General features: G+C 37.6%; 2 protein-coding genes across 4 annotated transcripts in view; one reads left to right on the forward strand and one right to left on the reverse strand.

Moving 5' to 3' along the window:
- Window positions 1-1,001: 1,001 nt before the first annotated feature.
- On the reverse strand, window positions 1,002-15,019 carry klhl24b (kelch-like family member 24b). The gene is made up of 7 exons (XM_043226502.1): window positions 14,863-15,019; window positions 12,898-13,876; window positions 10,848-11,032; window positions 8,801-8,919; window positions 5,657-5,845; window positions 3,761-3,949; window positions 1,002-3,163 (listed from the first exon to the last, which is right to left on the reverse strand). The coding sequence occupies exons 2-7, from the start codon at window positions 13,815-13,817 to the stop codon at window positions 2,963-2,965; spliced, it is 1,803 nt and encodes a 600-aa protein (XP_043082437.1). The 5' UTR covers window positions 13,818-13,876; window positions 14,863-15,019; the 3' UTR covers window positions 1,002-2,962.
- A 2,720-nt stretch (window positions 15,020-17,739) lies between these two features.
- sh3kbp1 (SH3-domain kinase binding protein 1) overlaps window positions 17,740-24,260 on the forward strand; it is a 38,798-nt gene continuing 32,277 nt past the window's right edge. For 2 of the 3 annotated variants that reach the window (XM_043226499.1, XM_043226500.1), the window contains exon 1: window positions 17,740-18,063. In XM_043226499.1, the coding sequence (XP_043082434.1) occupies window positions 18,060-18,063 (4 nt within the window). In that variant the 5' untranslated portion in view covers window positions 17,740-18,059. The remainder of the gene's footprint in view (window positions 18,064-24,260) is intronic. The other variant, XM_043226498.1, reaches the window with a different exon arrangement.

Genomic DNA, 24,260 nt, shown 5'->3' on the forward strand with positions numbered 1-24,260 from the left:
AACCCAGCATTACGTATAAGCTCACCTTTATTAAAGTCTCTTTCAGGTATTCTATAGTCTTTATCTCACACCTTTCTCACTTTCGCCGCATCCTCTTTCGTCCTCTTTTTATATAGATTTTGGAGCTCTCATTTGCATAAGCCTTTGCTCTATCGTTTTATACTGTTGTTTTAAAAAAAAATCCACTTTTGTAGTCACTTATTTTGTTTTAAACATGCATTTTGAAATAAAAACACTGATTCCTATAGCCAAAGGAAGAATTTTTGTGTGCATGTGGTTTTAGTTGGTGTCAAATTTAGAATACATTTTATGGCCAATTTAGATAAATATGCACATATTATTTGCAGCTTCATGTTTAGCCATCTTAAACGCTAAGATGTTTCCAAATTCCATTCTTGTTTTTGCTCTAAAAGGAAACATGGCATGTCAGTATATGATTCCTTTCAGTAAAACATCATTCATGGGAAAAAAGTCATAGCCTTAAGCAAGAGCCAGATTCCACGTAGGCGCGTGTTGCTCCATTTTCAGTATCAGTATGTCCAGTTGATAAATCTTCCCGTGTTGCCTGTGGCGACAGTTATGCAGTTCCTCCCTCGCTGGGGTTGTGTACAGTAGCTCCGTTCGGCGAGCACTTATCTGCAGGTGGTTCTGTAATTCAACACTTCGTCTGCTTATTGTTTGACTAGCGTGGCGTTATTGTCAGTTAGGGGACGGTTTTTATTCAAAATATCTTAGTACTCAGATTAATGCCTCAGTACAGTGGATGGAAATCAGGGCTTGGGTGATTTTGGGAATGCTATGCAGCAGAAAAAACATGACCTGACAACTTAACAGTACTTATTTAGCTTAGTATCTGATCATTTTGAAATACAATAGCACGCCTCACAATAAAGAGGTAGAGTACTTTGTACAGTATGATTTTTAGTTTAATACTTATACTGCTTAAATTTGGTTAATAGAAATCTGAGGTTCGAGGAGAAAAAAAACAAATAGCAATAGTGTACAAATCCATACTAAAAATAGCTTTATTGAAAGAACGTATGCATATACAGCACATTAAGCTCTCGTACATTTCTGGTACTCAGAATTTAGTGACAGTTTTACACATAAAACGATGACATAAAAGGCTTGCAGATTCTTTCGCAATATTGTACTTGAACTAACAGACAAAACCGATCACACGTCTTTGGCTAGTTGTCAAATGTGTATCAAGGCACAAAATAGTAATTACTTTTAATGCACTTAAGTAATATTTTCTTAAGTTGGCACTTTCCTCTGCCAAACCATCACTAATTAGCACTAAAGGCGCATACTTTTTTTTTTGACATGCGAGTTAAATAATTTTTGGCATGCACATATAATTCAATACCCAAAGGACCCATTCAAAAAGAAACATTTGTAAAATTTAAAAAAAAAAGAAAGAAACTCATTCCGCCTATGGCTTTTAGCAACTTAAAGTTATCAGAAAAAAAACAAGCCTATGTAGCCAAAAGACACCAAACTCACACCATTTATTTACACAAACATACGGTCGTAAAATACACACCAAAAAGTTCTAGAAAGGCCATGTTGTGTTATGTGCATGTTGCATGTGCGCAGGGGTCTTGCAGTTAACATTGTACATTTGTCAGAGTAAAAAAAAAAAAACAACGTGTGTCCTCTATTGTTCTGTTCGTGCAGCTGACCAAACTAAACAATCCTGCTAACCGAAAGCAGGCAACAGAGCTGACATCACTGCTCTTGGAATCCCCGGTGCACGAACACACAATCTTTTGCTGCTACGTCACTGCACTGTACACACAAATACTGAGCTCAGGTTATTGTGAGAACAAAATAGGACGAGTTTTATGGGAGCGGAGAGTGTGAACTGGCCATTTGGCCTGATGCTTCACCATTGCAAACACTTACTGATACAGTAAACCTGAAGTAAGATTATCAAATTCATATTTACATACAGGACACTGTAATATACTGACTTAAGTGCCTTGTTGGGGATTTCAGACATGTATAAAGAATAAATAACTTAAAAAGTGAAAGAACATAACATGATTCACTTAGAAACAAGACGTCACTGCTTGTATTCTACATTGTATGCAAGAAAGCATGTCGCTAAATTATACGGAATAATAATGGAGAGGCTAATCGATGTAGTAAAGCTCCTTTTAGACGCGAAGAGCAAACGTGTTTCGTTAAATGTCATTACAGCAAAAGATTCTACTTCTAAATACAATTAGCATCACCCAAATACATACATGCATACATACATAAAGAAATATTAGATCATTTTTGGTGCCTGATGGATATTGTGAACTATTTCCCCATTAGAAATGGGAGCTCAACAGAAAGTGGTTCCAGCATATTCTGTGTATGTATCACGCGCACACATCCATCTGAATCTTTTCAAACACACTTACATCGCAATCCACCAGACGCAAATAAATCGCACTATTCACCCACTCAAAACAACCACTTACACCATACATTAGAATAAAATGCAATAATAGTAATGAAGTGGAAGAAACAAATCACAAATAAAAACAATTAATAATCAGGAACAACAAAGTGAGGATCAGACACCAGCTAGAAAACGTAGCCTAACAGCGGTCAATCAGTTTAAACGGATTTGGGTAACGGATTTGGAAATATGCAAATCCACACACAATCTGTATCCGTCAATCAGGCTGGCAGAAAACAGATACAAGTCACAAAGAAAGTCAGTTGGGGTCTAATTTCATTTTGGCTAAAATATCTTCTTATGTTGTCATTAGAAGAAAAGTCGCGTGGGTTTGGAACGGTGTGAGGGTGAGTAAATGTTTATGCTGTACACTGAAATGGGTTATTGTGTAACTGTCAGTTAACTGTGGACAGAGGGGTTTGGGACTCACCTTATCTATCGTAATGCTACGGTATCTATAGTAAGGCTCAGTTTATTCGTGTCCCTGTGCGAGTGTGCTTTTTAATGTCATGAATGGTAGAACTTCTCATTGTAGCGATGGATGGTGACGCAGCCGTGATAAGAAATGGGGCGGGGCATGGCGGCCACGCCCGTGATGATGCCAGTGGACGGGTCATAGCACAGGATGGTGTCTGACGCTTCTCCGTTTTCACCACGGCCACCCAGGATATAGATCTTTCCGTTACATACCGACATACCGCAGCTTTCCTGAAAAACAAAAGCGAGAGCATAAACGTACGGGTCTCAGTTCAGGAGTTCAGGAAGTTCATGGGTAGATTACTAACAAACAGTAACCCATCACTGATTCTAAATTACATAACAAAAATTGCAGTAAAGTAACGTAATCCATTACAGATTTTAAGTAACGTAATCAGACTACTTTTAGATTACTGTTGACCTAACTCATTTATCACACTCATTTAAATTATATTAATATAAAAATGAGTGCTGTCTAATTTTTATATCAATGAACCACGATGATCGCAATGAATTATGATTACGTTTTTATTTACATAATGTATTTTTGAGTACGGTGTGTGTTCATTGTGCATGTATACATACACATACATTCAATTGTATATATTTTTAATATTTACATGTAAATATTTATATTAATATAAATGATTTTTTCTTAATATATATTTCTTAAATATATACACATGTATGTGTGTGCATTTATACATACACATAATAATCATGCACATTACCCACATGTATACACTATGCAAAGCTAATATTTATGAAATATAAAAGAAAAACACTTCTAGAGGCAAATCTACATTGCAAGTTCATAACATCCAGTACCTGCTTGCTGAATGTGTGGACTACATGCATCCAGTAATCTTCAGTGGGGTCATAGCAGTAGATGGACTTGGTCAGACCTCCAGAAACATAAATGAGATTGTTCAGCGATACCGCTGTGATGCAGCGCTTAGCAATGGGAATGTTGGCCCTTAACAACCAGGAGTCAGACTCTGGGTCATAGCACTGAACCTGGGAGAAAAAAAACAAAACAAAAAACACACAAGCTGACGTTTAAAAAAAAAAAACAAAGAACACTACATATTGTCTCTTCAGGCTACAAAACAGTTCCTGGAGTCCCAGACATCTATCAGTCCCCCTGCCATTTTAGAGACAAGGGTGTTGATAACAACTTCAGACTTTTTGTGGTCTTCAAAATATGAAACTGCCTCGAGGAAATGCGAACTTAGAAAAACAGAAATCAGCGATCGTGTGTCCTGATAAAAAGGAAATATAATCACACACAGACACAATATCTCCTGAGAAAAGCCAGAATGCATTTTTATCTCCCTCACAGTGTTGAGTATGTGATACGGGAGGGGGGTGGTATTATAAGGGCTTCACACATTTTGGAAATAGCAGACACTTGTGCAAAAGAACGCTCTGGGCACAAATGATCCATGAGACTAATAGGGTAGAAACGTGACTACAATAATGGTAACAGAACATTACACACACAAAACATGCTTTAACCAATGAGAGTTCAGGCAGGTGGCATTATTACCATAAGAATTTCTTATAAGGAAGCAGGAAATGCTGAAAAAGTATCAAATTACCCTTTTCTTCATTATACTAACCATCACAACAAATATAAAAAAATAAAATGTCATGCTTTAATGCAGTGTAATTATAGGTGCAAAGAAGTTTTGTTTGGGAATTAAAAGGTCCGCTAGTTCGGAACCACGATGCTGAATCACAGTGAAATACATTAATGGAATCCAATGAAATATCTGCGGCTGAGTGTTTCTCTCCAAAGAGACACCTGGAGAATGTATCAGAGCTAGCTGACAGATCCAGGTCAGATGGTCGTAACTGTTGATCTCCATTAGGGGGCAGTGGAAAGCGCATTCAACGTATCTTCAGTCTTTTGTTCAGTGAAGGCAAAGTTAGGCCATGATGAAGGGAAAAACTGTGTCCAACCACAGTGTAAAAGTAAACAAGCTGCTATCATGTAACAAAGAGAAGAATCTAACAGCTGGCACACAGGGTTTTAAGCAATTGATGTCTTTTTTGGGTCACACACAATGTCGTAGTAACCATAGTAGGGACTGTGTATACTTAAACTTCCTGTCATTCGTTAACGTTATTAAGCTTGAATATAATGTAATAGTTTTAGCTTTAATAACTCACACGAAATTGACAATGTTGCTATCATTTAGTCACCTTCATGTCATTCCAAACCTGTATAAGTTTCTTTTTGTTGAATCCAAAATAAGATATTTAGAAGATTTTTTTATATAAAGCAACATTTTTCCAAACATCTTTTCTCTGAAGCATAATAAGTCGTAGTAGTAGTAGTTCTTCTACTTAATAATGCAGGTGAACATTTTTGGGTGAACGGTCTCTTTAAATATCCTAAGTGACAGCTAACGGGATTAAGGATTTCCCAGCATAGCAATAAAGACAGCATCACCCATATCTCAATTTAGACTATATAATCAGAGCTCCTTTATTTACTGTGGCTGGATTTATGGTCCACTGCACTGTTTAGAGAAATACCAAGATGACTACACTGGAAAATAAAGTGTGTCACACCCTCCAGTAGCATGACCCAAAAATAAATATAATGTTTACATGCAGTTAAATGTTAAATGCACAATGACATGCATAGATAACTAACAGGGCGGTTTTCAAAGACGCCCTACACCTCAACACTGTGCGTCATGCTCTTCAACGAACCTTATCAGAGCATGTGTTGTCGTCAGGTCCTCCTCCAATCACAAACAGCTTGTTGACACAGCTGGCAACAGCTGGCGAGCTGACCGCCTCCTTCATCGGTGCCACCTCGGTCCAGCGGTTTGAGAACGAGTCATAGCATTCGACGCTGCTTAGTCGGGATTGACCATCGTATCCACCAACGGCATACACCTGTAGATATACACAGCTTAAGATATGAAGCCCATACAGGATATTAGGGTTGCGTAAATTCAAACAGTTTTTGTCTGTTTTGAATCGTACACATGACGTTTCTGGAGGTGAAATGAAGCGTGTAGATCTAGCCAAACAAGAACTACTGTTTACCCTTTCATATAGCGATTCTGAAATCGATGTAATGACAAAGGGATTGTTGCAAGCACACGCACACGCACGAACCCTGAGGCTAGCACTGCATTAGTGACAAAACAAATGTATGATTAAACCTGCTTTTTTTTTATTACGTAAGTGGACTAAGCAAACCTGATCCAGACAGCTTGACGACGAATGGCTATTCACAGGAAATTCTACATCCAGTTTGCATTATAAATAGTCATGAGGTGAACACATCGCTTCTGATTGTGTCAGCGGTTAGACTCTTTTGGTTTACTCTTGAATAACCAGAGGCAAGTACTTTGAATAACTTTGTGGCAAGACTAAGCTTAAGGAATTAATAAAACAGAAACTCCCACACACAAAAAGTTCTTTCAGTTTTTTTTTTTGTTGTATTTCCAGCAAAATACTGTAAATCTGAATATACCTTCTTCCCTACTAAATGGTACTAAATGGTATAAAACCATTGCCAGTGAAGCATCGCAACTACTTAGGGTTAAGGTTCTTTTCATTTTGAATAAAAGTTATTTTTATTACAGCACATGGTCTACATGACAATTTTCTAAATCCCTTATCCTATCTAATAGCTTAACTTAACTACTTTACTAACAAATAATAAGCAGCAAATTAGGCGTTTACTGATTCAAAAGTTGTAGGTTATGGCTTTTTAATTGAAACTGTTAATTTTATTAATTTAAGAATTGGTCCTTAAAATTGTGACTGATGTATTGTTTACACTTTTCAGGTTTTCTCTGGTTGTGATGTCAATACATTATCAAACAAGTGGTCAGGATGCCACTAAAGATGTTTACATGCACAACAAATAGGGGTAACGGGGTGAAAGTCAGTTTGAGCAAATCATGCATAAATCCCTTAAGACAGTTGAAGGCATTTCTGTGACCTGGGTTATCAAGCAGCCATTGGTAGCGTCCAATAAATGTGCCCAAACCATAGCCGCTGTAAAAACATGACCTTTCTGAGAGCAAAGTGCTGCCAATTCTGTGTTGTAACGCATAACTCAATCACTCTTGTTTTTCCAATCCCCAAAGAGATTTCAAGAAATTTCTCGCTAACTCTCGAATGAAAACACGTGGAACACAAAAACCCTGAAGAGTTTGTCTCCTCCCTCTCCTGCCACATGTGCCTATAAAGAAGAAGGTAAACATGTTTCGCTTAATGGAACAACCAAGAAAACCGGTCAGACCAGTGGAGGTGCAAGAACATGCTGGAACACAGAGGGGCCACACGCCACTTACTCAAAAACAAATCCATGTGCTTTCTGGTGAGTTCTTTGTTCAGACTCCGATATTATTGAGACAGTCCTTTCACCCATGGGACCGATAAGATGGCATATCAACAAAATAGCTATAAAATCCATCCTTTATCAGTTGAGTAGAATTCAGTTTCCTGTTCACTGTGTGCCTAAGTGAAAAGGCTAATAAATGCTGACAGGGTGTGAGTAATGTTCGTTTAAATGTTAATTAAAATGTTATATCTAACCAGTGTCAGCATGGCTCACGTCACATTATTGCTGCATAAACCTGTGGTAACTTTTTTTTCCACGTTAGATTAGATTTCACGTCAGTCATGAATCTTTCATAACCGTTAAAGCCAACCGCAGTCAAACAATCCATATGTCTGAAAGGCTGCTGCTCGAAAACAAACCCAAATGATCTTCTGGGGTCAGATGGGTTTGAGTCCAAAACTATTATCTCGCTGAACAGAAACACAAAGAGTTGAAGAGACTATAGCAGACACCCAGAGACAGAAAGCTGGGGGAAAAATATCTGAATAAGCCGCAATACAAAACATCAAACAAACAAACCAAGAGAAAGAGGCGTTCATGCAGACAGCTGGCTATAACTTACAGCGCATGTTAATTAGTTATTGCTCAAGTAGCTTTTGTTGGCTCGGCTCATTCCATTCACAAGAAGACAGTCTTAATTTATTGAACCTTTGAGCTGGTTCCTCGCTGAGTACATAAAACGCAGCAGATCTTTCGCAAACAGAACAGAACAAAGCTGTTTTACCCCATGCCAAAGTAAATCAGATCTCTGGAGCTGATTATGATTGTTAAAAAAAAAAATTGAAAACAACCCGATATGAGTGATGCAATATCAACTTGAGTTTACAGATCCAAACACATACATGTCAAATCACTTCAACGTCAGTTACTGGTTATTAAAAACTGCACGGTAAGCAGACCAGCTCCAAGGGAGAGGTTAAAAATGATGTCATTGTAGAATAAAAACAAGAATAAGTTCCAAGTGGGAAAAGAGGGACAAATGGAGGCTTTGAAAGTGATAGACAAATTGAGGATGAGACAAAAGAGCAGTAAAATGAGAAACAGGCGATCAATTATAGTTGGGAAAAGCTATGGGTTAAGATACCCAACAACACCCATTTCTATATGTAGGATATATTAATCATGGTTAGAGTTCTTAACCATAGCCATCATCAGAACAGGAAGCATTTTCTTCAATGTGGCATGACTAACTGAGATAACAAAAACACCCTTAGGCTGGAACGTATTTGTTTGAGTCAATTGGTATTAAACATATTCTGTGTAGTCTACCTCGTGTAGTTTAGCTTATAGTTGAAGACATGTTAAATAACATGTCCATGTTAGCACGAGCCAAATTTGGCAGCATCTATAAAGTGGTATATGAATGAGATACTAATTTCATTGGAAGTGTGACAATCAAAAACAAAAGATAAAACCATTTATTTGTATTATTTGTGTTTAGCAGAATTTTTGCTACATTTCAAAACAGATATTGGAGTGATTGAACTCACCTTGCCCAACAAAACTGCCATTTTGTGTCTCCAGCGGCCCTTGTTCAAAGAGGCAACCCTGATCCAGATGTTGAGCTGAGAGTTGTACATCCAGACATCCCTGCTATTGATTCTACCACCTGAAATTGCATCACCAATTAGTCACAACCAATACTGTAATGTTTAATTTTGCACTTATAACAATGGCAATAATGAAAATAATGGCACACTTGGTGAATGTTCCTTGTTATCTCACAGAAATGACAAATTGCCCCAGTTCTGAGATGACATAAGCAAGACCAGCTTAACCAGAAATATGCCGTTATAAACTTATTAAAAGAATTATGCAACAATGAATAACCACATTTATTATTTATATGTACACACACACACGTCACAACGATTAATTTCTTTGTTTGATTTTATAGATTAAATTTGTTTCTCTGAAACAACAAAATCCTTTGCTAATACTTCAATGCGTTTTGTACAAAAATATAGATAAATAATATAAACATTTCTTTACCAACAAACATTTTAATTAAATATTACATACATAATTTGACAAAGTGAAGAAAAAAAGTGTATGCCATTCTACCGTTTAGAAAGCATCTCACAAATTAGTTTGAAAATACTGACCAAAGCTGTAATCCAAACTATTTCGAAAAACTAAAATTATAAAATGTATATAACATTAATTTAGTTACCACATAATTCCCATACTACAATTTTTCCATTATTTCATAGTGTCTTAACTACAACTACACAAGGTAAAAAAAAGTAATAATAAAGAACGACTGGGTATGTGGTAAAGGTGAGTGAACATTTGACTGGTATTGCATCGGTTAACACATGTACATCTTTCTGATTATTCCAAGGCTAATCATTTACAAAACTGTTCCAGTTCTTCAGGAAGTAGCAGCAGTGTGGAAAGAACACACTGGACTAAGCAAAGCTGCTCAACCTGAAACTCATCTTTCTGTTCTGTAAATTTCCATTATTTTTCTGACTCATATATCTTAGTCTTCAGGTTGACACATACAATATATATAGTTTGACACATATATAGGCTTCCTGCCTTGGCTTACTGAACAAGCTTCAAAGGAGAAGAAACAAGATGTGTGGGGAAGGAGTGAACTTAAAGGAGGTCGAAACTAGAGAGACAGAGAGAGAGAGAAGTGTTAACCAGAAGAACTGTTCTCATGGAAACACGTGAGCGCTTGGCACATGCAGAATGCAAACCGATCGCTCAGGATTCCAGCCCCCTCACTCACCCCTGCGCTCTCTTTCCCTCTCTAACAGTCTTTTCTCAGGAGATAGCTGGTAGTCCTGGTCTCTTTTAATCATGTCTCACAGTCTTTTTGCTGAACCTGCTTGCTGTTCAAAGCGAGCTGCTCTGTAAAGTGTGGTGCCCTGCTGTGTCTAACAAATCCCTGCAGACTAAACCATCCAAGAGGTAAACATCAAACTAGGTCATCTACAATAATTGAGAAATTAATGACATTTAATGATTGGCAGGTGAAGGGCAGAAAAAAGCAAGCCTTAGACATCAAATTAACCCATTACACAATCTTTTATTTTAAAATTATATACATTTTATTCTGTTAGCTTTAATGTCATCTATATTGTAATGTACCTTTAAAAATTGTTGAAATTAGCAGATACACACATTCAATATTTAGTCTACGTAAAAATATTAATAACTCATATTATATGATGTAAACAAAAGGCTACTAGTGCACTGCAAAAAATATATAAAAATTCCTCAATCAAGAAGGATTTTCTAGGCCAGTAAAAATTTTCTTTTTTTCAGAAAAAAATAATCAAAATTAAGTGACTTTTTGCTTAAAACAAGCAAAATAATCTGACAATGGGGTAGGTAAAATAATCTTATTTAAAAACAGAAAACAAGGTTATTTTGCTTACCCCAAAAGCAGATTATTTTGCTTGTTTCAAGTAAAAACTCTCTTAATTTTTTTATTTAGGAATTTATCAACACAATGAAGAATACCAAGCCATGTCTTTCCACCACTGTCTGTAAAGCAATTTAGTATTCATGAAACATAATTACCTGAGACCAGAATGTCATTCCTGAGGGCACACACAGCATATTCTGACTTGGTGAACTCTGGGAGTTTGGCTAAGGATTTCCATTCCCCGGTTACAGGATCATAGCATTCGGTATATGGCAGGTTGAAACCCCCCATTCTCTCGCACCCTCCGACTACCACAATGACTTCTGAAAATCCAGTAGACCTACAGGCACATGGCAGGATGTCAGACTTGGACACATGGACAAATGTAAATCATTAATAGTCATGGAAAAGGACAGTCTTAAGTTATACACCTAGCACCAAACAACTAAATTTTGTTTTATTGTCATTTTTAGTTTATTTGTTCTCTGCAGTTGAAACGAGAAGAGTTTAGAACCTCTTCTAAGAATAGCAGTAAACAACACTGTCTCTACTAGAGCTCGGAGCACAATGTGCTTTTTCTGTGAAGAGAACCAATCCACAGGCAAATACAATTCATCCAGAACTAACTCCCCCCCAGTTTTTTTTCCCTGAAATCATCTGCCTAGAAGACTGTGCTCTCTGTGTAAATGATCAGGGGGTTGGAGAGTGCATAAGCAAAGACACTAAAGTTAGAGCTGAACTTTGAATACACTCTCTGGGGGGAAAGAGATTAGAACATATTGAGCTAGTCGTCCGGTCAATTAATGCAAACGTGGAAAATTCTGATCAGTTTTTGATGTGTGATGTAATCAGTCAAAATGCGTCGCACCCACACATTAAATAATTAAGGGAAATCAGCCGGGCCCTATCCAATAATTCATATTTAAGTACCATCCCAAATCTGCCTGGAAACAGAGGTGGAATTACAACTTTCTGCCAACTGTAAAACGACACCCATCTGGAATCTCTAACACAGCCCTCTGAAGCTGAGGAGGTGTTTTGCGAGTGTCCATTTTTCACCAAACCAAAGAAAACAAAAGGTATGTTGAGTTGTAAACACAGCAACCTCTGAGGTCTTGCAGGAATATATAGCAAGCATTAGTCAATGTTTTACTGGTTGCGTGTGACTGGTGCAGCAGCAGCATACTAACGACCGTGCTACACCTCTCTGCAAGCAGTCTATAATGAGGCTGTTAATAAATAAGCCTTGTAACGTTGGCGGATGCTTCAGCGAATCGCGTTCAGGCAGAGCCCAGGTCACTATACATTCAACTCTGAGAAAAACACAAGTGTGCAGTTTCCCCTCCCCCCGCTCTCTCTCACCCCACGCTCCTCCAGACATAACAAAAACAATGAGCGCACGCCGCAAGCAGGATCGGGTCAACAGGAATATGTTTCGAAACTCAGGTGTTTGTGTTATGAAGCTTGTGGAGGAAGAATTTGTATAGGCAGGCCCCGCCAAGACGTTATTTTCCCTCAGTGCACGGCAATACAGCAGGCCTGAAGGGGCTGTCTCTTCTTGCTTCGTCTGGCTGTACTTAGAATGTGGCTTGGATTGTTCTATATCCATAAATTTAAGCAACGGTTTTCCCATAGCTCAACTGCAGAGTGTGAAGTTATAAAAAACAAGCCTTCAAGTTACTTCACTTGTTGAATCATGCCTTTGCAGTTTGAAGATGACAATCTATAATTGTAGCCTTTATTGAAAAAGTTCCAGAATTACCTGGGATCATCACAGACTCGGAAGAATGTAGTTCAACTGAGTTGGACAACTAGGACTGGTAAATCACCATTTACTTGATTCTGTAAGTTCTTGATAGCCAATAATTTGAAGTCGAGTCAACTCTTCGATAGTGAATTTGACAAACCGTTTGAGGCAAGGCATGGAAGACTTCTGTCTCCTCTTTCTGTATTATAAACTAAAGGTCATTGCACACCGAGTCATATTTTCATATGCGTGTTTTTCGTATTCGTCATCCTATTATCTGATGCATACTATGTACACTGTTATGAAAAAATCAGCAAAGTCCATTGCACACTGAGTCCGAAAACTTCGGAATTTCAGACTCAAGTGTACAAGGACCTTAAGCCTTAGATCTGTGCTTGCATCAGTGAACATTTCTAGGTCAGAAACTTAATAAAGACATGGTAAGATGCCAGCAATACCTGCGTGGACGGGTTCTTGGTGACATCATTTCATTGCCCAAGACATGATAGCGTCTTGCTTCGTGCAGGAGCTGGTAGCACTCTGGTGCATTTTGGATCAACTGGTCACCTTCTACCGTCTGCACAAAATAATTTGGATGCAGCAGGGGCAGGCGGACGTGAGTGAGAAGGTCTCTAAGCATGATTCGGCGGTGGTCCATGTTGTAGTACACCCAACGCATCACTGCCTCAAACACTGTCTCCTCTTTTCCAATGACTAACTCATCACTGGCAATGTACTCCTCCAGTTCCTCCTTACGCAGGTCCAAGAATTCTTCGTGCTGAGCCACATCGGTAAAACTCTGCAGCGCGTAAGAGCGGCAGCGGCTGGCCAGCTGTTTGAGGGAGTGCGCATCAGCGAAGCGCTGGATGCCTAGGCAGTTGCAAGGATCAAGTTGGTCTTCCAAGAACTTGGCACAGGCATCACGCAGAGTGCTGATCTGGAAGAGGCTAGAGGTTTCGAAGAGGAACTGCACATTATCTGTAGTGATGCGGGCACGTCCGGTGTAGACGTACTGCAGGAAGGTGTCCATTGCCTCAGCACGGATGCCGTTGATCTCCACTAACATCTCACGGCTCTCCCGGTGGTCATTGCAGAACATTGCACGGAAGTAGCTACTGCAAGCCGATAACACGGCCCGGTGACACGGGAACTCACGACCCTCCACGCTGATTACCACGTCTGTGAAGAGTCGCCCGTCACGGAACTCGTTAAACATCTGCAGAATGCTCTCGGAGTGGCACGGGCCGGAAGAGAAATCGAACACATCGTGATTACTGAGGGACTTGTTGTCCATCTCCAAAACCTTTCGCTTGACAGCTGGGGACTCACGGACTCCAGAGTCCTCCCGGTTCAGTCTTCTGCCCAGAATAAGTACCATTGCTTTTAGACCAATGAGGCCCAAGGCCTTGTATACAACAGAAGAAAATGGTGCCTCAGCTGAAATTAAAAAGAGCAAAATTATTTCAATCAGGAGATTCATGAACTTGTTTAATTATATTAAAATGACAACGAGGCATATGTCATATTTCGGAGTCATAGCTTTTGTAACCTTTAAGTGGTGATATATAAAATATGAAAACATGCTTTATGGAGTTAAAAATAAACTTGAAACAAGTAAAGCTTATGCAGCTTTTCAGGCTAAATGTCAAAACGTGACATTACCTATTTAACATATTTTTAAAAAAGGTTAAAACCGTTTTTTATATATAAAAGTACAAATAAATTTACTTTTATATTTAATGTACTTTATCAACCCTTTTTCATCTTTAAGTTGACATTATACACACAACCTGGCAACCTTTTGTTTGTCTCACGTTGCCCTCTCAATGCCCCAGGTGAATACACCTTTACAAAAAACATGAAGCTTTTCTGGTACTGCTGCCCTCTAGTGGTCACTTCCGTATTCAACAAGTGGATCAAAACAAAGAACTCAGGGAACGTCAACAAAATCCACTTCAAAAATGGACCTGCCAGCACGTGTCGACTGACAAATTATTAATATATATATTTGTTATACCACTAAATCGTGACTAAAGTCAGTAATAACGAAATTATTACGTTAAATGGCATTAACTTTTAAACGGTTATTAAAAACATATTTATAGCATACTGTAAGCCAAAAGTTCCAAAAGGCCAGACCATAATTTTTGTGTCGCAGTTATGCCTCCCTGTTAACAACAGATACCTCGATATAAATAATTTTAAATAAAAATGCACAAATAATATTTTTTTGCATTGTTTGCGAGGAATCCATTCGTAAATGCATACATTATAAATGTATATAAGATATTTTTTAAATAAAATGCCACGAGATGTGTTTTATACTCATATATTGTAAATTATCATAGCTACAAACTGTTACTGAATAGAACAAATTAGAACAAAATAGAATAAACGTCATATTATAACAATCATAAACTTACCAGTTTAAAAAGTGAAGAGTTTGTTAAGAAAGTCTCGTCAGTGTCTAAAATGTAAAAAAGTCAGTCAAGGAAAACTGTGCTTGTCTACCCGTCGGCGGTCATCTCAATTCCAGCAGTGAACCAAAAGATCGTCTGGAAAAAAAACGGTCCGCTGGGTGCTTTATTGCCATCATCACATCCGAAAAACACAAGCGGCAATCAGCTGATGACGCAGGGAGCTGGGAAGTGTAGTCCTCAAAGCAGGCTGAAGGAATGAGCGTAGAGGCACAGGGGACTACAAATACCAGAATTCTAAAAACGCCACATGGCCACAGAATTGTTTGTAAACGTTTCAACAGTCTCGAGTGGCGATAGAGAATCTCATGTCCGAGAGATGTCCTGTTTTTCTGGGTTATAAACGTTACAAAATATATTCATATACATTTTGAAACTATGAAACTTGATGAAAAGTAACTGCACATTTTAGCAATCACTAATATCTAATAATAACGCACACGTCTTTTCCATTGACGTGTTTTGTTATTGCAGCGTACTGCGCAGGTGGGATTTTCTATCCCTTAACCCTTAAAACACAAAATACTTTGTTTCTTTTTAAGACGTCGCTTAATGTGTTAATTTCGTCGTCTGAACGGCGGTTTTAGTCCACAGCAGATTCCTGTTATCCTGCATTGTGAGGACATTTGTACTTTCATCATTTACCGTAGCCTACAGAAGCAAAAACGTTCGTGTTTAATTTAGGCAACGTTTTATTTTCTCTCTCTGGAGTAATGAACAATTTGGTTGAGTTTCAATGCTCTTTCTCGCCTCTATTATATGAGGTTCAAGACAAAGGTTTCCTTCTGCCAGTCCTTTCAACAGCAAAGGCACAGTTTAAACAAAGACACCTGGTTCTGCTGGAAAGCAGGCGAGGCGGTTGGACTTCCTCTCTTCTTCTGAATGCCTGGAGGCTAAACGTACCTGTACAATACAGTCTGAATCACTAAGACATGTTCAAGTAACTAAAATATAATATTATAGTTTTATATTATAGTTTATTTGCTGTTGTTGATGTTTAATTACTTTGAGTTAGTTTTTTTTATATATATGTTTTATATTTTCAATATTTTTGTAATTTCTTATCCTTAATAGGAAATGTAGCCTTGGCAACCATCTAAAATAAAATAAAAATTCTGATCTTACAGTCCTTCCAGTATAAAAGTTGCATTTTTTGAACTCTAAAAAAAGCAACAGTTCACACAAAAATGAAAATGTTCTAATAAATTATTTACTCAGAGCATCCAAGATGTCACTGTTTTTAGAACACCGTCTCACCATTGGATCCTCTGGCGGTGAATGTGAGCCAAACAAACAAAGATAATAAAATCATCACAATAAACCACAAAGAAATTCAGTCCATCAATTAATATTTTGTAAAGTTAAAAGCTTTGTAAGACACAGACATTACTTCTAGCCAAAGTACGAGTCCTTAATTTATAATAACACTTACTAAATAAAAAAGTGCATCCCCTCTTATTCTTTAAAATCCACAGATATTTGCCTGGAATGGATTTAGACTGCCATGGATCTGTGCATATTTCTCTCCTGGTTCAGACCAGATGACTTTTTATATTATGGAAAGAGAACTTAAAATTAAAAACATCTTGATGATGGAGCGTTACACTTCAAAGTATATTTATTGATTGACTATAGCCGCGTGGATTATTTTGATATTTTTATCAGCTGTTTGCACATTCTAACAGCGCCCATTCGCTGCAGAGGATCCGCTGGTGAGCATGCAATGTAACACTAAAATACTCCAAATATGAAATCTTACTTTGACATTGAGTAAACTGTTGGACTGTGAAGATAAATAGTCAAGAAAAAAAAGGCACGTTGATGCCTAGAGCATTCTCTGGCATACTTTTTCTTCCTCTTTCAGTGCTTTCACCTGCAGTCTGTCCCTGTTCTGTTTGTGTTCTGTTGCTATCGTGTGTCTCTGTTCTCTCTTGGATTCCACACCATTAGTCCACAGCAGCTGACTGCACTTTCTGCTGTCTAAAGCACATTCCTCTGTCTCTGTGTGTTTATGTGATCAGTAGTCATCCCTGCATTTAATAGTGCTATAATAGAGCTTGGATTCAGTCAGTTAAGCCACACTACAACACAACAGGGGGAAGTGCAAGTTCACTGACTTAAGCCAAGCATAATAACACACAAAAAATATACATAATTATATAAAAATATCATTATATTTGAATATTCATTAAGGAGGCATGGCCAAAAATACTTCAAACTGGAAATTGTATCCTAAATTAGCCATAGGGTGGCAGCAGAGACTAAAGGAAACAGTTTGAACACAGAGGTTAACAACAAATGGGGTTTGGGGATTATTTGTTTTAAGAATAGTCATTTAAAGCTTATTTGTAAGTTAATATGAATTCATGCTATGCAATGTAACTTTTATAACATACTCGTACATGATTCAAGAAAAGAATAACTTCATGTCTAAATGTTACGGGTTGACATTACGCAGTTTAGAAATAAGTGATATATTTAGAATACAAATTTGGGAATATTACATCAAAGTTTGGTATACAGTTCAGACTTTTTAAACAAAACACTGCCAGGTCTCCCTACAGTTTACATTCCTTTCAAACACGTTAAAGCTAAAAGTAACCAAACGTGCAACACTTAAGTGATTAAGCTCTATAATTATCGCGTAAACCTAAAACCAGTTTATATGTCCTTAGAATGCCGTCATTTTTTTTTTAGAAACAATTACCTGAGATTTGCAGGCCCCAGGTATTTGTTTGCAAAGCAGCGGAAAATCCCGTTCGATGGCCTCGATCATTACGGCGCATCCCTCCAGTTCTCGCGAGAACTTTCAGTTCATGAGCGCCACTGAGCGCAGTGACGGCAAGCTGGAGTTCGTAAAGCGACGGAGGCAAAACTAGAGAAGCGCCTCACGGCTGGGGCAACATCCACATCATCTTTCCCCCCCTCTGCATTGTTGTCCCTGCCTTTTTTTGCCGTTTTTAATGAGGGTCGGAATCATCCGTAAGAAATATGCTTAGAAGCCGCGTTCCTCTTTCGTTTTAAGTGGTTATTTGCAGTATTTCCGACCCGGGGGCTGCATCTCTCGAAAGTAGCGGATTTCTGTCTTTTTCTCTACGTTGAAAAACATCCTGCACAAACACGCCGCGTAAACAAGTTCATAAATGGGTGAGTACAGCAGATTTGGTGTAAAGTCAGGTTATTTTAAACCAGATATCGACCTAAGTGTGTTATTGATGTGTCATATTAAACGTTAATGAGACTGAAAATCATTGATAGTGTTTGCGTCATGCATCCGTCGCACTATTATAAGTACATTGGAAGAAGATCTGATGATTTCAAGATGTGGACACGTTTGCACGTTTCCCTCTATCTCCCCTACTCGGAGATCATGAAGAGTTAAAAGCTGAATTTCATTTCCCTCTGAGGTTTCCTGCTCTCCTCCAGCTGTCCGTTATGTTTCTCTTCACAGATGTGGCTTTTGCTACATTGTTTCATAAGGATGCTTTTTTTAATTGCCTATGTAGGCTATATAATTGCATTATGCCCTTGCAGTTTAATTGCTCAGCGTGTTTTATTTGTTTATCTGTTTGGATTGCATGGGATATAGTTCTGAATAAATATCGACCGATATTGTTTCTTTATATAGAGAGAGATATGTTGAACTTTTCTTGGAGATAATACATACATTTAAACTACAAAATTAATAAATAGTGTTAATTATCCATAAATAAGTATATATAAATTATATGTGATTATTCTGAGTTTGAGTAATGTGTGTTTTGTAGCATTAAAATGGCAAGAAATGTTTTTTTTTTAATGTTTAGACATCGTTTAATCAAAATGTCATAATTTGATCTGGTAAATTAGTTTGACTTGGATGTAGGTCACAATACGGAAGAAAAGGTTGGTTGCTACTTCTGCTTCATCATGACCTTTAAGAAGAAAAGTGTAAATAATAATGGTCAAAAATGCTTCTTGCAAAATGTTGTATCAGTTCCCGTCTTACTACGCGCTGTTCTTTAAAAAGAGTTGAATTAATTCGAACGTTTGATTTTTAAACAGATGATGCCCACAATCTTATCACGGTCACTAACTGGGAAGCTGTAGCCAAAGCTGTTTTTAGCATTTCAGTCCAAAATGTAATAGTTGCTGGTGTGGTTTTCTTTCATTGCACTGATGATAAAACAGCATGACAAACATTATTCTGAAAAACATAGTCAGAACTGCCGAGTCATCGCTGTAATCTTAAACGTTGTGTCATACTAAGCAGCCTATCGTTGACACTGAATTACAACCATTTATGATTTACATTAAGCAACAAAAAACAACTTCTTATTGACTGAGGCACTAACAGATGTACAATCCTCTTATGATCCGTTTTGTTCTGTGTGCTCTCCCGTGATGAGCTCATCAGAAGGGGAGCGTCTTTGACAAAACACCGGCGAGAGACAGTCGCACACGTGTGTCTGATCTTTTGGCAAGATTCATCAAAGCGTTTAGATCCACAGACATACGTGTTGAAAATTTAAACCGGTTTTGTTCTCGTCGCAAGACACATTTGGTTACAGTCTTTAGTGACCAAAGCCATGCGTGCACAGACCCACCAGAGTGTTTGTTAGGAAATAGTTTTGATAGTTTTGCGTAAATACAACGGTTAACGGTTATTAATGACTGAGGGCCAGCTGTGTGTACCGACTATTTCAAAACATAAATCAATGACACAAACAGGACTGCAGGAATGATATGATCCAAAATCAATCTGACAAATGATCCATGCTCTGCTCTAAATTAAAAAGCGAGGAAAAATCGTTTCATTGTTGTGAAATGTACAAACAACTTGCAACAAACATAAAAATTGCATGTTAGTACCTTAAAGAAATGGCCAAAAATAAAAATGATCATCTTGTTTGCTCCCTTTTGTGTTGTTCCAGACCTGTACAATTAACTTTGCTTCTGTCAAATTAGGTGAAAGAGCATTTTAAGATTTTCTCCATCAAAGTCAGTGAGGTTCAAAACAACACCGGAGCCCATAAAGACAAAAATCCAATTTTTCTTTTGTGTTCTGCAGAGGAAAGAACGTTATACCGGTTTGGAGCAACATGAGGGGGAATAATGGTCTGTTACAATAACTTTAATAACTATAAAGTTCTAAAAATCGTTTGAAATGTAAGAAAATAACAGGGTTTAACTTTAACAATTACACCACAAAGGAACAATATCATTGGAATCTCTTTTGGAATGATTTTTTCCCCTGCTGATAAACAATAAAAGCCTATCAGAATTCATGAGAGCTCAAGCATATAAAGAGATAGATGACCAGTCTGCAGTCTAAGCTTATAATAAACACAATGTTATATTGCATTGGTGTAGACACTATAGTTATTTTTATAGTTATCATTCTTTGTGTGAACAGGCCTTTAATGATGAACCATCCCTTTAAGGTAATAATATGCACCCCTTAAAGGGAAAAGGTACAAATATTCGCAACATTAATATCATAATCACTTTGCAACATCGTCATTAATATTTTAAGTCAGCGATTTCCAAAAACATGCATGTATGAAATTATTTAGTGATTTAATGAGCATCATTAACAGGCCAAGCCTCAAAAGGAAGAATTTCCAGAGTAGTATACTGACCCACCCATGTATACTAGTCAGCATTCAACATCCCGACTGACCGCATTTTTTGGCCCTTATTTTTTAAATTAATTCATAGTGATCAAGGCCTCCTTGCGACTCCTCATATCGCATGCAATTTAATGAAGCCATGGCTTCCTCTGTTACGGTTTTCGCCGCAAGCTTTGCTTTTCCTCCCAAGTGATCTGGTGAGCTTTGGATTCTGGAAAGTGTTGCACTGTACTCAGGTCACTTTACTATCATGACTGCTGTGTCATGCTCATTCATTGCCCTTTGGCAGAGAACAAGGAAGTGGTGAGAGAGGCATGTTTCTGTGTGTGATGAGTTCCTGTTATATAGTGGAGTATTTACACATCTACCTATGTTCCTCCGTATTACGATAGTGGCTCTTTTATTGCCAGTGGGAACAGTGCATGGGAACCAGTAGTAGCTATACTTACCACAAGATGTTTATGGTTATTAAATATTTTGGATTTCAGCTAACAATAAGAGTACTCTCTGCTCCGTTTAACACATCTTGCCATGTTTAAACCCATTACTGCATATTTTTTTCCTTAAAGAAGCACAGAAATTTTCTGCAGATGCCTTCTGGGCATCCCATGTTGGATAATAGTATTCATAGATCTTTGTGAAATACTCCAGAAAAGGATTTCGTATGGAATCAACGCAATAATTTTCTGTGCATATAGCACCTTAGGGAAATGCACAATATGCAGTAATAAAAGCCATACGGTTTTTGAAATGTTTCAGAAGGGAAAACAATACATTTATAACAGAAAGAAAGAAAAGAAAGAAAGTTGTGTTTTGGAGCATGAGTAATCGTTGATTTCTTAAGCCTGCAGGAGATTGCTCCATTCGAGAGTCACCTCATATGATAATAGAGAAGTTCCACCACGGCTAGTGTGTGAGTTTTGCACAAAATTGTGCAATAGCTCCAGATTTATTCATAACACACAGTCGAAAAAACATCTGCTGAAAGAGCTTTGTAGATGAATAATTTAAGTTTTGTTACACTCGCTGAACATCTCGCTTTTAAATCATGCATTTAAGCTATGATGAAACTTTGTGGGAAATCTGAACTGCAGTTTTTTTCTATCCTATATTGCAGTAGGACATACAAACAACCGAGTGCTTTGTACCTTCATGATTTATTAACGTGTCTGAATTTGGAACAGTATGTTTAAGAGAGAGTTGGCTTTAAGAAAGTAGTGTTAGACTTTGTGCTCATGAATTGAGCGCAAAAGTGTCTGTCCTGCGTGCTACATAATTTAATGGCATGTTAACCGCATGTTTTATGCTTCTGGGAAAAGTGCGTCATTTTGTATCTTGCACCAGTCGTTTGTAACTTTTCTCTGAATTTCTGCACATGACCAAAGTTTAACCCACATAATCAGTGGCTTGGCTGACAATTTGGGAAGCCGAGACACATGGCGAGCCACATGCGGTTATGCATTTAGGGATCTTCCCCTTTTCTTCTCTAAAGGTCCTGTAAATTTGTGGTTTGTCCATCAGAAACTAGGGTTTTAGCAGTATTAGTATCATGTATATCACAATATTAAATTTAATGGTTATCATACCTTGGGTGATATGACCAAAATCTTATATCAGGAAATGGTTCATTTACTTCACATTAACATTATGTTAGTATCATAGAAATGTCATAATTCGTGCCAAGTCAAGCTGACTATAAGCAACCAATAAATAAACAAATACTACATAATTAGTAAAACGTAATCAATTGTATACAACCACTGCACATTATTCACAGTGTAACACAGTGTACATATTTCTTCATAATAAAGTGACAAAACGTGCTCGACAAGCAGCAGGAATATTAGACTGCCCAGATTTAATATACTGTTTCATAAGTGTTCATTGTCAGCTGTTTGCATTCACTTAAGACCTAAATTAGTGTGTTTAATTGCAAAGACAGGCATTTTGACACATTTACGTGTGTCACCATTCAAGGCCCGTAAAGCAGCAAAAAAACCCTCAAATATTCCTTCAATCTATGAACACATATGTGCGCATCTCAGGAGCGGTTTCAGACATCACACATATATCGTAAATTAGTTCTTGATTCTTAAACCGCATTACTTAACAATACATGCAAGTGACATGTGTGTCACTCATCCCTAAACATTCGCTTACTTATAATGAACCTGAATAAAGACTATCACCTGCATATGCACATTCCCATTGACTACCATTGATAGACTAAACTTGCGCCCCATGCACACATACGCAGCTGAGAAAATGAGGCTAGTGCGAGGTAACTTTTAGATATACCAAAAGCACTCAGATACTCCTTTTAAGTGCATTTATATAGATTTTTACATCTCATTATGTCTTTTAGACTATTCTGTTTTCAGCTGATGTGTGAATAAAGCTTCTCGAAACACATTTGTTGACACTCCTCCTATCCAATAATTGCCATAAGCTTAAATTAATCTATCAAAGACGAGGGTTCCCTATAAGAATTACAGCATTAGTAGATTTCTTTCCGCTGAAGATTAATGGCATGTAGATGAAATGTTTAATAAATATTTTATATCAAATCATACCATATATTGGGAAACCATGAATTCATTATACTATTTTTTTGACGAAATACTAAATAAATACATATAACAAATAAAAACCTTTTAAGAATATAGTTTTTTTCATGTTCATTTAATCAGAAGCCTATTGTTCTCTCTCAAATCTTAATTATAATAGACTTACAGTGTGGGTAAAAAGAAAAATTAAGTTTAAAATTAGTACCATATCAGTAGATAGGATGGTTTCTTTTATCAGCATAATGTTTTATCGAGATTGGACATCGATTGCACACACCTGTGTATTTGCTCTTTTACAACTCAATTACAGCGTTTTAACAACTAAATAAACGCACTTTCAAAACAAATTCAAATCAATACCGCATGTTAGAATGTTGTAAAGCCTAAAATTCAGACGAGGCGTTTAAATCTATTTATTTATCTATTGCGCTTTAATGTTTTATTTAGACAAATAGCATAGAATTTGCATTCAGCACATGGGTTCCCATGGTAATGTTGCAACGCCGGCTCTAATCGTTACGTCTCTGGTGTGGTTTAGATTTCACTACACCCAACCTGCCCACGCAATATCAGCAGTTTAATGTATATTCATCTCAGTGTTACTGCCTATGTTGCCCTGATGAGTGATGACTGATCTGACGTCAACGTATACGGAAGTACAGTGTGTTTTTAACCAGATCACAGCGCAGTGTAGGTAGTGAAATGGGTCAGGGCTACGTCTGCGATCACAGCACCGCTCTAAATGTAGTATGCTTGTGTTGGAATCTGCTATATTTCACAGCGGTTGTTCATCCCTTGGCCATTTTTGCAGTGGTTATGTGCAGTTATATTCTTTATATTCTGCCCGCAGTTCATGCTGAGGTGTGCAATAGGTCAGGATGTTTGTCTGTGAATTAAATCAGCTGTGTTCTTTTTTTTTTTGACTCATCTTGCAGTCATTATAAGACGCTAACGCCTAATGCTCATCCAGTCAGACTCGAGCCTGAGCTCTTTGCTGCATAAAAATACTTTCGCCAATGTAATTAATTTAATTCATGTCCGTTCCATTTAATGCAATCTAATACCGCAAATTTGATTAACCTTTTCGAAGGAGAGGCAGCCTGTCTGAGTCAGTATGCGAGAATGACCAATTAAAATCATCTGTAAGTCACAAGCTCCCCATAGA

Source organism: Puntigrus tetrazona, chromosome 24 (assembly GCF_018831695.1).
Source record: "Puntigrus tetrazona isolate hp1 chromosome 24, ASM1883169v1, whole genome shotgun sequence".
Classification (NCBI taxonomy): domain Eukaryota; kingdom Metazoa; phylum Chordata; class Actinopteri; order Cypriniformes; family Cyprinidae; genus Puntigrus; species Puntigrus tetrazona.

Coding starts and splice junctions, on each gene's coding strand:
- klhl24b (XM_043226502.1), bottom strand. CDS start 13,817: ATGGTACTTATTCTGGGCAGAAGACTGAACCGGGAGGACTCTGGAGTC. Junction 3,950..5,656: donor ACAACACATGCTCTGATAAG/GTTCGTTGAAGA, acceptor TTTTTCTCCCAG/GTTCAGTGCTATGACCCAGA. Junction 3,164..3,760: donor TCCACACATTCAGCAAGCAG/GTACTGGATGTT, acceptor TTTGTTTTTCAG/GAAAGCTGCGGTATGTCGGT.